Raw genomic sequence first — 12,621 nt, 5'->3', positions numbered from 1 at the left:
GATCCAAAGTCGATGTGATCGCTGTCGGCACACTTCCTCTACATCTACCTTCGGGATTAGTTTTAAGCCTCAATAATTGTTATTTTGTACCCGCGTTGAGCATGAACATTATATCTGGATCTTGTTTAATGCAAGACGGTTATTCATTCAAATCTGAGAATAATGGTTGTTCTATTTTTATGAATAATATCTTTTATGGTCGAGCACCTGAAAAGAATGGCTTATTTCTATTAGATCTCGATAGTAGTGATACACATATACATAACATTGATGCTAAACGAATTAAATTGAATGATAATTCTACTTATATGTGGCACTGTCATCTTGGTCATATTGGAGTGAAACGTATGAAGAAACTCCATACCGATGGATTACTTGAATCACTTGACTTTGAGTCACTTGATAGATGCGAAGCATGTCTAATGGGAAAAATGACTAAGACTCCATTCTCTGGTATTATGGAGCGAGCTACTGACTTATTGGAAATCATACATTCCGATGTGTGTGGACCAATGAGTGTAGCATCGCGCGGTGGTTATCGTTATGTTCTAACCTTCACAGATGATCTGAGTAGATATGGGTATATCTATTTCATGAAACATAAATCCGAAACTTTTGAGAAGTTTAAGAAATTCCAAAGTGAAGTAGAAAATCAACGTAACAAGAAGATTAAATTTCTACAATCTGATCGCGGAGGTGAATATCTGAGTTATGAGTTTGGCATGCATTTAAAGAAATGCGGAATACTTTCACAATTGACACCGCCGGGAACACCTCAACGAAACGGTGTGTCCGAACGTCGTAATCGAACTCTCTTAGATATGGTTCGTTCTATGATGTCTCTTACTGATTTGCCGTTATCATTTTGGAGTTATGCATTAGAGACAGCCGTATTCACTTTAAATAGAGCACCATCAAAATCCGTTGAAACGACACCGTATGAATTATGGTTTAATAAGAAACCTAAGCTGTCGTTCCTAAAAGTTTGGGGTTGCGAAGCCTATGTAAAAAAGTTACAACCGGACAAGCTAGAACCCAAAGCGGAGAAATGCGTCTTCATAGGATACCCTAAGGAAACTATAGGGTACACTTTCTATCACAGATCCGAAGGCAAGATCTTTCTTGCTAAGAACGGAACCTTTCTTGAGAAAGAATTTCTCACTAAAGAAGTGACTGGAAGAAAAGTAGAACTCGATGAGATTGAAGAATCTTTGCTCGTTGATCAGAGTAGCGCAGTACCGGAAGAAGTTCCTGTGCCGCCTACACCGGCAACAGAGGAAGCTAATGATAATGATCATGAAACTTCAAATGAGATAGCTACTGAACCTCGCAGATCGACAAGAGAACGTGCCACTCCTGATTGGTATGATCCTTGTCTAAATGTCATGATTGTGGACAACAATGATGAAGACCCTGCGACGTATGAAGAAGCGATGATGAGCCCAGATTCCAACAAATGGCAAGAACCCATGAAATCTGAAATGGGATCCATGTATGATAACAAAGTGTGGACTTTGGTAGACTTACCTGATAGCCGAAAGGCTGTCGAGAATAAATGGATCTTCAAGAGAAAAACAGATGCTGATGGTAATATTACTGTCTATAAAGCTCGACTTGTCGCAAAGGGTTTCCGACAAATTCAAGGTGTTGACTATGATGAGACTTTCTCACCTGTAGCAAAGCTAAAATCTGTGAGGATTTTGTTAGCAATAGCTGCATTTTTCGATTATGATATTTGGCAGATGGATGTCAAAACGGCGTTCCTTAATGGAGATATTGAGGAAGAGTTGTATATGGTACAACCCAAAGGTTTTGTCGATCCTAAAAATGCTGACAAAGTATGCAAACTTCAGCGTTCAATTTATGGACTGAAGCAAGCATCAAGAAGTTGGAACCGACGCTTTGATAAGGTGATCAAAGACTTCGGGTTTATACAGTGTCATGGAGAGGCCTGTATTTACAAGAAAGTGAGTGGGAGCTCTGTAGCATTCCTGATATTATATGTAGATGACATATTATTGATTGGGAATGATATAGAACTATTAAGCAGTGTAAAGGGTTATTTGAATAATAGTTTTTCAATGAAAGACCTTGGTGAAGCATCGTATATATTAGGCATCAAGATTTATAGAGATAGATCAAGACGTCTAATAGGGCTATCACAAAGTACATACCTGGACAAGATTCTAAAGAAGTTTAGAATGGACGAAAGTAAGAAAGGATTCTTACCTATGTTACCAGGCAAGGTCTTGAGTAAGACTCAAGGTCCGGCTACGGCAGAAGAAAGAGAAAGGATGAGTCAGATCCCCTATGCCTCGGCAGTAGGCTCTATCATGTATGCCATGCTATGTACAAGACCGGATATAGCACATGCTGTTAGTTTGACTAGCAGATATCAAAGTGATCCAGGAATGGAACACTGGACAGCGGTCAAGAATATCCTGAAGTACTTGAAAAGAACTAAGGATATGTTTCTTTGTTATGGAGGTGACCAAGAGCTCGTTGTAACAAGTTACACCGATGCAAGTTGGAACACTGATCCTGATGACTCTAAGTCACAGTTTGGGTACGTGTTTATATTGAATGGTGCTGCGATGAAGTGGGCAAGCTCGAAGCGATTGCACGGTGGCGAAATCCTCAACAGAATCGGAGTACATAGCGGCTTCAGAGGCTTCATCAGAAGCGGTATGGATGAAGAGGTTCATTGTAGAGCTCGGTGTGGTTCCTAGTGCATTGGACCCATTAGTCATCTATTGTGACAACATGGGTGCCATCGCCAATGCACAAGAACCAAGGTCACACAAGAGGCTGAAGCTTATCAAGCCGCGTTATCATTCGATTCGCGAGTACATCGAAGATGGAGAAGTAAAGATTTGCAAAGTACACACTGATCTGAATGTAGCAGATCCGTTGACTAAAGCTCTCCCTAGGGCAAAGCATGACCAACACCAGAATGCCATGGGTGTTAGGTACCTTACAATGTAATCTAGAATATTGACTCTAGTGCAAGTGGGAGACTGTTGGAGATATGCCCAAGAGGCAATAATAAAAGTGGTTATTATATATCTTTATGTTTATGATAAATGTTTATATACCATGCTATAATTGTATTAACCGAAACATTGATACATGTGTGATATGTAAACAACAAAGAGTCCCTAGTAAGCCTCTTAACTAGCTTGTTGAGTAATAGATGATTAGTTTCATAATCATGAACATTGGATGTTATTAATAAAAAAGATTATATCATTATATGAATGATGTAATGGACACACCCAATTAAGCGTAGCATAAGATCACGTCATTAAGTTATTTGCTATAAGCTTTTGATACATAGTTACCTAGTCCTTTCGACCATGAGATCATGTAAATCACTTATACCGGAAAGGTACTTTGATTACATCAAACGCCACTGCGTAAATGGGTGGTTATAAAGGTGGGATTAAGTATCCGGAAAGTATGAGTTGAGGCATATGGATCAACAGTGGGATTTGTCCATCCCGATGACGGATAGATATACTCTGGGCCCTCTCGGTGGAATGTCGTCTAATGTCTTGCAAGCATATGAATAAGTTCATAAGAGACCACATACCACGGTACGAGTAAGAGTACTTGTCAGGAGACGAGGTTGAACAAGGTATAGAGTGATACCAATGATCAAACCTCGGACAAATAAAATATCGCGTGACAAAGGGAATTGGTATCGTATGTGAATGGTTCATTCGATCACTAAGTCATCGTTGAATATGTGGGAGCCATTATGGATCTCCAGATCCCGCTATTGGTTATTGGTCGGAGAGAGTACTCAACCATGTCCACATAGTTCACGAACCGTAGGGTGACACACTTAAGGTTTGATGTTGAAATGGTAGTATTTGAATATGGAATGGAGTTCGAAGATTTGTTCGAAGTCCCGGATGAGATCCCGGACATCATGAGGAGTTCCGGAATGGTCCGGAGAATAAGATTCATATATAGGAAGTCATTTTATGTGTTTGAAAATGATCCGGTGCATTTATGGAAGGTTCCAGAATATTCCGGAAGAAAGTCACTTTGGAAGGCGCAGTCCCGAAGGGACTCCACCACCATGGCCGGCCAACCCTAAGGGGTGGAGTCCCAGGTGGACTCCACCTAAGGTGGCCGGCCACCCCCTCCCAAGGGAAGGTGGGAATCCCACCTCTAGTGGGAGTCCTAGCTTGGGTAGGTTTCATGTCATATGGAAGGTTTTGGTTTGGGGTCTTATCCGAAGACTTGTAGACCAACTCTTGGGTGTTCCACCTATATAATGAGGACCAAGGGGAGGGGGCCGGCCACCCCAACACAACAAGGTGGCCGCACCACCTAGATGGCCGGCGCCCCCCTCTCCCCAAACCCTAGCCGCCCCACTCCTCCTTCTTCCCCGCACGCTTAGCGAAGCTCCGCCGGGATTCTCCACCGCCCCCGACACCACGCCGTCGTGCTGTCGGATTCAAGAGGAGCTACTACTTCCGCTGCCCGCTGGAACGGGGAGGTGGACATCGTCTTCATCAACAACCGAACGTGTGACCGAGTACGGAGGTGCTGCCCGTTCGTGGCGCCGTGATAAAGATCTTCTACGCGCTTTTGCAAGCGGCAAGTGAACGTCTACCGCAGCAACAAGAGCCTCATCTTGTAGGCTTTGGAAATCTTCAAGGGTGAGTCTCGATCATCCCCTCGTTGCTACCGTCTTCTAGATTGCATCTTGGCTTGGATTGCGTGTTTGCGGTAGGAAATTTTTTGTTTTCTGTGCAACGTTATCCTACAATTATGCACTCTAGAGGTTACTTTAATATGAACTCCGGAAGTTGTGGAGCTTGTTTACTCCGGCTTGAGGTGTGCTCTTGTAGCCCTACACAATGAATGGTGTTTGTTATCCAACAAGAGAGTGTTAGAGAGTAGCATTTATTTATTCAGTTATGTGATCATTGTTGAGAGTGTCCACTAGTGAAAGTATGATCCCTAGGCCTTGTTTCTAAGCATTGAAACACGGTTTCCAACAAGTTCTGCTACATGTTTGCTTGCTGCCATTTTTATTTCAGATTGCAATTACTACCTACAATCATCCATAATACTTGTATTTCACTATCTCTTCGCCGAACTAGTGCACCTATACATCTGACAAGTGTATTAGGTGTGTTGGGGACACAAGAGACTTCTTGTATCGTAATTGCAGGGTTGCTTGAGAGGGATATCTCTGACCTCTACCTCCCTGAGTTCGATAAACCTTGGGTGATTCACTTAAGGGAAACTTGCTGCTGTCCTACAAACCTCTGCTCTTGGAGGCCCAACACTGTCTACAGGAATAGAAGCGTGCGTAGACATCAATCGGCGGCGAAGAATCTTGGCACTTCCATCAAAAGGAGCTATGTTGTACTCCACTGAGTCAGAGCTTTCTTCGTGCACATAAAGCCATCTTTTGCGCCACCCTTGAACGGAGTCGGGGAATTTGACGTCGAAATACTCGACATCAGGGCGGACGCAGATAACAACGCCACCTATGTTATAAGCGACGCTGGGGGAGCCATTACGGTGGAGAAGGAAGATGCGTTTCCATAGAGCCCAGTTAGGGTGGACTCCAAGGAAAGATTCGCAAAGAGTAATGAAGATAGAGATGTGGAGGATGGAGTTAGGAGTAAGGTGGTGAAGTTGTAACCCATAAACAAAGAGCAAACCGCGGAGGAAATCGTGAATGGGGGCAGAGAGGCCGCGGATGAGATGGTCAATAAAACTGACCCGATATTCGATAGGAGGCGATGGATAGCTTTCCTCGCTGGGGAAGCGTAGCGCGTCCTTCTTCTTCATCAACCCGAGCTTCTTCATCAGGTTGAGGTCTTGATTCGAAATCTTGGATCTCTCCCACTCCAGATCTTCCGCCGCCATCTTGGACTCAGGAGTGCTGTGCCTGGTGAGCCGCGCGCGTGGTGGCATCAACAATGGTGTAGGCGTGAAGTGCGAGTGTGGCTGAGCTCGGGAAGTGTTGGGCGCAATGGGGGATTTTTGCAGAGGAGAGCAGAGGTGCGGCGCAAGCGAAAGATTGACTGGAGGAAGAAGACGACCTAATATAGAGAATCGGCGGAACAACGCACCGTTGGATGGAATAATTGTGGGATGGATGCTGTCCACGTGGCTAAGGGGTAAAAATGTATTTTGACTGTGAAGGAACAGAACAGGCGCTACAGTACGTGCGCCAGAAAAAGCGGAGGATGTGTCCCCCACTTGCACGACGTGTCAAATTGATGAGGGTTTTGGGCCTGCAAGACAGAGAGAGAGCGTTGCTCGCGTCTTCCCGATACAATGGTCGTGGCTATCGTCAGCACTGACGTCACTTTATCAATGGAAAAAGATCGGCTTTGATAATTTGAACATTGGCGACAAAGAGTGATGACTGGTAATCTTGAGAGCCTTTGATCAAATACAAGTTTTTGATCAAATGCTCGGGGGCTACTTTTGAAGAAGGAAATTTCGGGTATGACAAAATAGAAATGGCGAGAGCCTATGATCAAATACAAGCATTTATTCATAGCCTCGGGGGCTACTCCCATCTGGAGCACTGGTCGCGCACCCGATAGATATGAAAAGCTCGAGAAAGAATAACAATATAGCGACAGAAGGTACTAATTTGTTGAGCCTACAACCAAGTACAAGTCCTTGGCTGTAGCCTCGGGGGCTACTCCCATCGGAAACGCTGTTCGCGTGCCCGATGAAATTATAAAAAAGAAGTGAGCATATTTCGAGTTATACAAATAACTCTACATATACTCCCATCGGGAAGGCAAGATAAGTCATCTGTTGACTCAATAAATGTGCTATTCCAACAGCCGAAAAAACACTCGACAATATATTCTCAGAGCGCCAAAGTCGCGAATAATCTCTGAATGCCGCAAAACTTTGCGAAGGTAAGACCCCAGATCCGTTCTGAGCGGCGTGGCACCGTCTCTGACGTCGGTTTGCTACTTTTTTCCGTATCAACAGATACGAAGAAAAATCCTAACGGACGCGTTAGGTACCCGATAAAACATGACTGGGACTCGACAGAATGGTAAGACCTTAAGCGTCACCTGTCGGGTTAACACCAGTATCCCGAGATCATGTCCAGGGACGTGATCTTGAAGTAGTTTTTTGCGGATTGCCACTAGAGCAGTTAACTAGTACCTAATCCGTCAGATGAACTAGCCCCAACTACCATTATCCCTGTACAATATATAGATGTTTATCTAAAGATATATGGTGGCTTGAAAAAGTTATTTGACGATTATAAAGTTGGAGATTTTCCCTGATTCTTCGATTCAAGCAAAATCTCGGGGGCTACTGACATAGGCATCCTCAATGGGCTTGACGAAGATGGTACCCGGGGTTTACTGAAGGCCCACAAGTCGAAGAATATGAAGTTCGGAAGCCCAGTTAATATTAAGGAAAGTTATAGTTGTATTAGGAAATATAGAGACTTGTAATTTTACGGGACGGGTTAGAAACCCTCTCGGACTCTGTAACTTGTGTATTACGAATTCCTCGGCTCCGCCTCCTATATAAGGGGGAGTCGAGGGACAAAGAGAGGATCGATTCATTGTTCACACAACCCTAGTTTTCATAATCGTCGAGTACTTTTCGGCCGAAACCTTCGAGATCTACTTGCCCTCTACTTTCAACGAAACCCTAGTCTACAATACGTAGGCATTGACAAGTTAATACCTTGTCAGTGGGCAATACTAATTAAAAATTGTTCCAAATATCAACATATACTTGTGAAAGGGTGAGATGGTTAATGGAATAAGTCTTAATCTTTAAAGTCATGAGTCCATGGTTTCTTTATATTTATTTACTCTGGAGACACAAAATAATGCCTTTTTTATGTCGTCTAAAATTTAAAGACATTATTACTATTGTCCTTAGCACATAGAGATACCGTCCGTATAAGAGCAATTTAAGTGTCTCTGTTGTACCAAAATAGTGTCTCTACATACTAATTCTCTTGTAGTGAATGTGGCGATGAAATGGGATGCTTGCCTCCTCTTCAAGCTCCTCCACCGGCTGCACGCCAACCCTAACTCCCCCTGGGCTGCGTGGAAATGGGTTGAGATCGGCGGCCGCTCGATCGACATGGTGGCGCGCGCCGCGCCGGCCGGCAACCACTGGACGACTCTCCGCAAGCTGATTCCCCTCTACGGCTCTATCTCTCGAGTCTCGGTGGGGGATGGCCGGCGTGCCTCCTTCTGGCAGGACTCTTGGCTTCCTGGAGGCGCCCTGGCCGTCTCGCACCACGCGCTCTACACCCACACCACCATGCCGGACGCGACTGTGGCGCATGTTCTACTGGCAGGCATCGACAACGCCCTCACTCCGCGCCTCTCCACTGTGGCGGCGTGCGAGCTGGAGCTGCTTCGCCCTCTCCTCGACTCGGTCTCGGTCACGGACGAGGCCGATTCTCGCTCCTTGCACCGCTGCGCCGGGCCGCACAACTCCCTTAGCGCCGCCGAGCTCTACCGCCTCTGCCGTTTCGGCGGCGAGCTATCTGCCCATGCAAGCTTCGTCTGGGATGGTTGGGCCCCGTCTAGGGTCAAATTCTTCGCCTGGCTGCTGGTCCAGTCGCGAATCCAGACCAGGGACAACCTCCTTCGCAAGACCATCGTCGACGTCGAAGAAGCCGGCTGCCCCCTGTGCGCGGCCTCGATTGAGACCGCAAGTCACCTCCTTCTCCAATGCCCCGCTGCAGCAAGATCTGGGACGCCGTTGGGGTCGCTGTGCCTGCTGCTGCCCACATCAATGAGCCGCACCTCATCCGGGCGCCGCGGAGGGTGCCGGCCGAAACGGCCTCTACCTTCCTTCTCCTTGGCTGCTGGCACATATGGAAACAGCGGAATGCGAAAGTCTTCCGTGGCGAGGATCCATCTCTCCCTCGCTTGCTGAAAGCTTGCCGCGATGATGCTGCTCTGTGGCACGGGCGTCTCCCTGCTAGGCTCCAGGACGCGGTTGACGCCTGGCTCGCCTGCCTCCATAACCCCTGATAATTTAGCCTGATGTAACATAAAACTCTCTCCGCTTTCTATCTTTCTGCTGTACAACATCTGGGGACTGCCCCTTTTTTTTCAATATAATTCAGGTGGGGATCCTCTCCCCCCGGTGAAAATTCGAGAAAAAAAAATCTCCCGAGAACTATATTTTCGAATTCTTCAATTCCGAGCATGGTTTCTGATCTGCACTTCGTTAATTTCAGCCTTTACTTATGTTTTCGGTAACGCGTACTCCCTCTGTCCTAAAATAAGTGACTCAACTTTTTCGAGGTATGAATGTATCCACACACTAAATGTGTCTGGATACAACCATATCTAAACAAAATTGAGTCACTTACTTTGGGACGGAGGGAGTACTTAGGGCATGAGCAATGGAGGCAGCTGTCCAACTAGGCTTGGATAAAACTTTTGACATATGCATATCATGTTATGGTCCCACTAATATGTCTTTCTCTCAAAACCTGATTTGGTTTTTCTCTTTCTCTCTCACATTTTCAATCAGTTTTCACTTTATGGCTGAAGAGGCTACCTCCTGATGAAGAGGCTGCCTCCTTATCCGAACCTAATTTGGACCACCCAAACCAAAATAAAGCTGTGAGGCTACACCCCTGGAGCTATGCATTGGCCATGCCCTTAAGATTTTACAGTCGTCTATAGATGCTCTAAGAAGAGCGGCCTCAGATTTCCAAACTCAGGGAGGTGATTTGAGTGCGTACTGGTCATGGCCCTCGATCACCATCATTGAGCTGGCTGTGTGGCTGGCTGGCTGCTTTCAACGCAACGTGTCTCGCAAGAACAGCTTCACACGTTTTCTGCTCTATGCCGTTTCAAAAGAAAAAAAGTATCTACTCGATCTACGAGACAATGAGGGCACAGTTTGTAAGTATCACTAGCAGTAGAGTTTCAGTACACGATCAAGTCGTTTTTTTGCTTTCGACACATATTTGGTCTTCTCCGATATGTTGAGCAATGTGCCAAGCAGGCCCGCACATATTCTTCGTGATATGCATAAAAATGGCTAGGATGAGTATCGAGGATTGTCTGATACGGCAAGTCCCAAAATAGACCTTATTTTCCATACCTTTTGCAGTGGTGGCACCATCTTTCGTTTCTTTCCCGGCATAAGGCACTCTTCAAAAACAAATAACGTATTGATTTCTTCACCGCTCCTCTTATCGTGGTGGTCCTCAGGTATCGTTCTCACCATTTACTTTATAACATGTCGTTAAAAAATAAAGATATCAGCAACAATCATCCATAGGAGATTGTTTTCCTTGGTCATCTAGGTTGTTTCCGTTACCACCATTTTATTTGTTTTTTTTTCTTGTAAGCCGGTTAATGTTTACACTGTAAGGTTTCCAATTCATGTATCCTAACAATGACTCTTAGATTGGTTGTCACAATACAAGGATTTGGGACATGTAAGAAACAATCTCGGAGGGGCCAGTATTTCGGGTAACCACTCAAATACCGGGCGGGATTCTCAAATAAAAATTGAATTTCAAACTCGACATTGTCTCACTTTTTTGAACTTAATATTTAGGAGAGAAAGAAAAAAAAAATCTCGAACAAATTAGTTGAGGCATGCGGTTAGTGGAGACGGAACACATATGGTTTAGGTTGAACTAACTAACTAGTTTAAATTCAAACCAAATTCAAATGTACTGAAACTTTTGGATCATAAACTCATTTATCGGATGGGGAAGAATTCCGGTTATCGACTGGTAACTGCGGTATTTGACTCGGGAACCAAATCCCTGTCACAATAGTGCAATGTCTAAAAAAAATCTAGTGAGCAACTTGCCCCTATTGATGGTCCAAAAAGTAAATCGGAATTTCTGTTCAGAAAAATGATGGCGAAAGTATAAGCCTTTGTAAATGATTTTCTACACGGCCACGTCAACTGTCGATAAGAACTCGGCGTGGCTTTCAGAGTAGAGGGAATCTACATAAAAGCTTCCTACGCGTTTTAGTAACAAGCAATTTTTTATTCTGTCCTAGTCATACTTTACTCCTTTTAATTGTGCTATGCCCTGCGTAATATGCCGACTGACTGGTTCGCGACCGACATGGTTGGACATGTAGGATCAGACCCAATCCAGCACTGATGTTGTACTTGCACCAAAAGGGCTAGTCCCATATAGCATGTTGGGTGCCAGTGCAGACACCGCCAAAATCCTCAGTTTGATAAGACTGGTTGCTACTACTTGAGAATTTCAGAACCGGAATTAGCTGTACAATAAGCACCCTAAGCACGATCATGCTTTCCAGATAAGAAAGACATAAGCACCCTAAGCATCCTTGCAAAGTTATACGCTTTACTATGTCCATACTCTTGCAGGCTGCAACATACGTTAGTTCAGTCTATTATTCATGATAGTAGTTAGTTCTTTGTTGGTTTCATAGGCTTCAAACTTTAACCATTGTCTGCTGTCCGTCTATCTCGGAAGAGCTACCGTATTAGTCCTCGTTAGAGTAAACTGACTATAGGTAACTACCATTACCTGAAACCTGTATGCTTTCAAAAAGGCAAAGAACGACAGAAAAGATTACCGAAAGTACCATACTAAAACAGGGACAATGCCCATATGGGAGCACTATCCTAACTAAATGCAGCTACTCAACCTTCCCTTTTTTAGTTTGATTTTAATTATGAGCCACAAATTTGTCCTGGGGGCGTGACAGCGAGCTAAATGCTCGAACTCAGTGTTCAGCACAAAGAAAGCAAGTTGCCGACATATCCACAAGGTTTCGCCATCATCCTAATGCATCATTCCATCATGCCTTACCACACAATTAGCTTAATGTTTCTCTCTATCTTTTTCCTGTTAACTTTTGTAAAAGATGAAGCTTGGTGTCGAAAGAAACCAAATAAAAAGTTGCAGAAGTTAATTAGCTAGAACACCTTTATCGATTTTTTTTAGCTAGAACACAAGGTCAGACCCTGCATTAATTTGTCCACCACTAAATCTGCTGACACTAGCTACATGTGCTGGTAAATATGATGTGTGAGTAAAAGTAATCAACTGCATTTCTTACTACATCACCATGCTAGCTTATCATCTCTCATGAGATTTGGCGTTCTTGTATGATTTCGCCCGATTGTCCGCTAATTAACTAGACATCTTCTTTAAAGTTTTAGTTAATGGATAAGTTAAAGCTTTTTTCATTGTTTCAAAAATAAATCTCTCATGAGATTGACCCGTCGATCAGTGTCAGTGGATAGGAGAGCATGTGTTGTGAGTAAAAGTAATCCTGCATGCATGTATGGAGAGAAATGTGCCCACGACAGGTCGATCATTTTATCCTGTCTGAGATTTTGGACATTCGAATATATGATTTCATTGTGCGATATGGGCAATCAGTGTACCTAGCTTGTACAGCTTATAGGGAGGCACAAGTGCTGTTCCTTCCAAGTTCGAATATACCCACATGAACATCTCCTACTCAATGTACTCATAATTAAGTACAGGGGCGGACAGCACATACTTTGTAGGCTATTCCGATAATCTCAAGAGTTCAGATTTCTTTAGATGCTTCAGGTAAACAGTCCCGTCAGTGTCAGTCGCCCAGCTCGTCCAGTCTGACCCCAAAC

General features: G+C 44.3%; 1 protein-coding gene across 1 annotated transcript; it reads left to right on the top strand.

The window, feature by feature from the left end:
* The first annotated feature begins 8,004 nt into the window (after nucleotides 1–8,004).
* LOC139831733 (uncharacterized) lies at nucleotides 8,005–8,922 on the top strand. The gene has a single exon (XM_071821056.1). It carries the CDS (start codon nucleotides 8,005–8,007, stop codon nucleotides 8,920–8,922), a length of 918 nt encoding a protein of 305 aa, XP_071677157.1.
* Nucleotides 8,923–12,621: the final 3,699 nt, after the last annotated feature.

The sequence above is a fragment of the Lolium perenne genome, chromosome 5, assembly GCF_019359855.2.
Source record: "Lolium perenne isolate Kyuss_39 chromosome 5, Kyuss_2.0, whole genome shotgun sequence".
Taxonomy (NCBI): domain Eukaryota; kingdom Viridiplantae; phylum Streptophyta; class Magnoliopsida; order Poales; family Poaceae; genus Lolium; species Lolium perenne.
The sequence above is the reverse complement of the archived record's forward strand: the minus strand, read 5'-3'. Positions and strand labels throughout refer to the sequence as shown.

What these genes read in the sequence shown, in the direction of transcription:
- LOC139831733 (XM_071821056.1), top strand. Translation starts at nt 8,005, where the DNA reads ATGAAATGGGATGCTTGCCTCCTCTTCAAGCTCCTCCACCGGCTGCAC.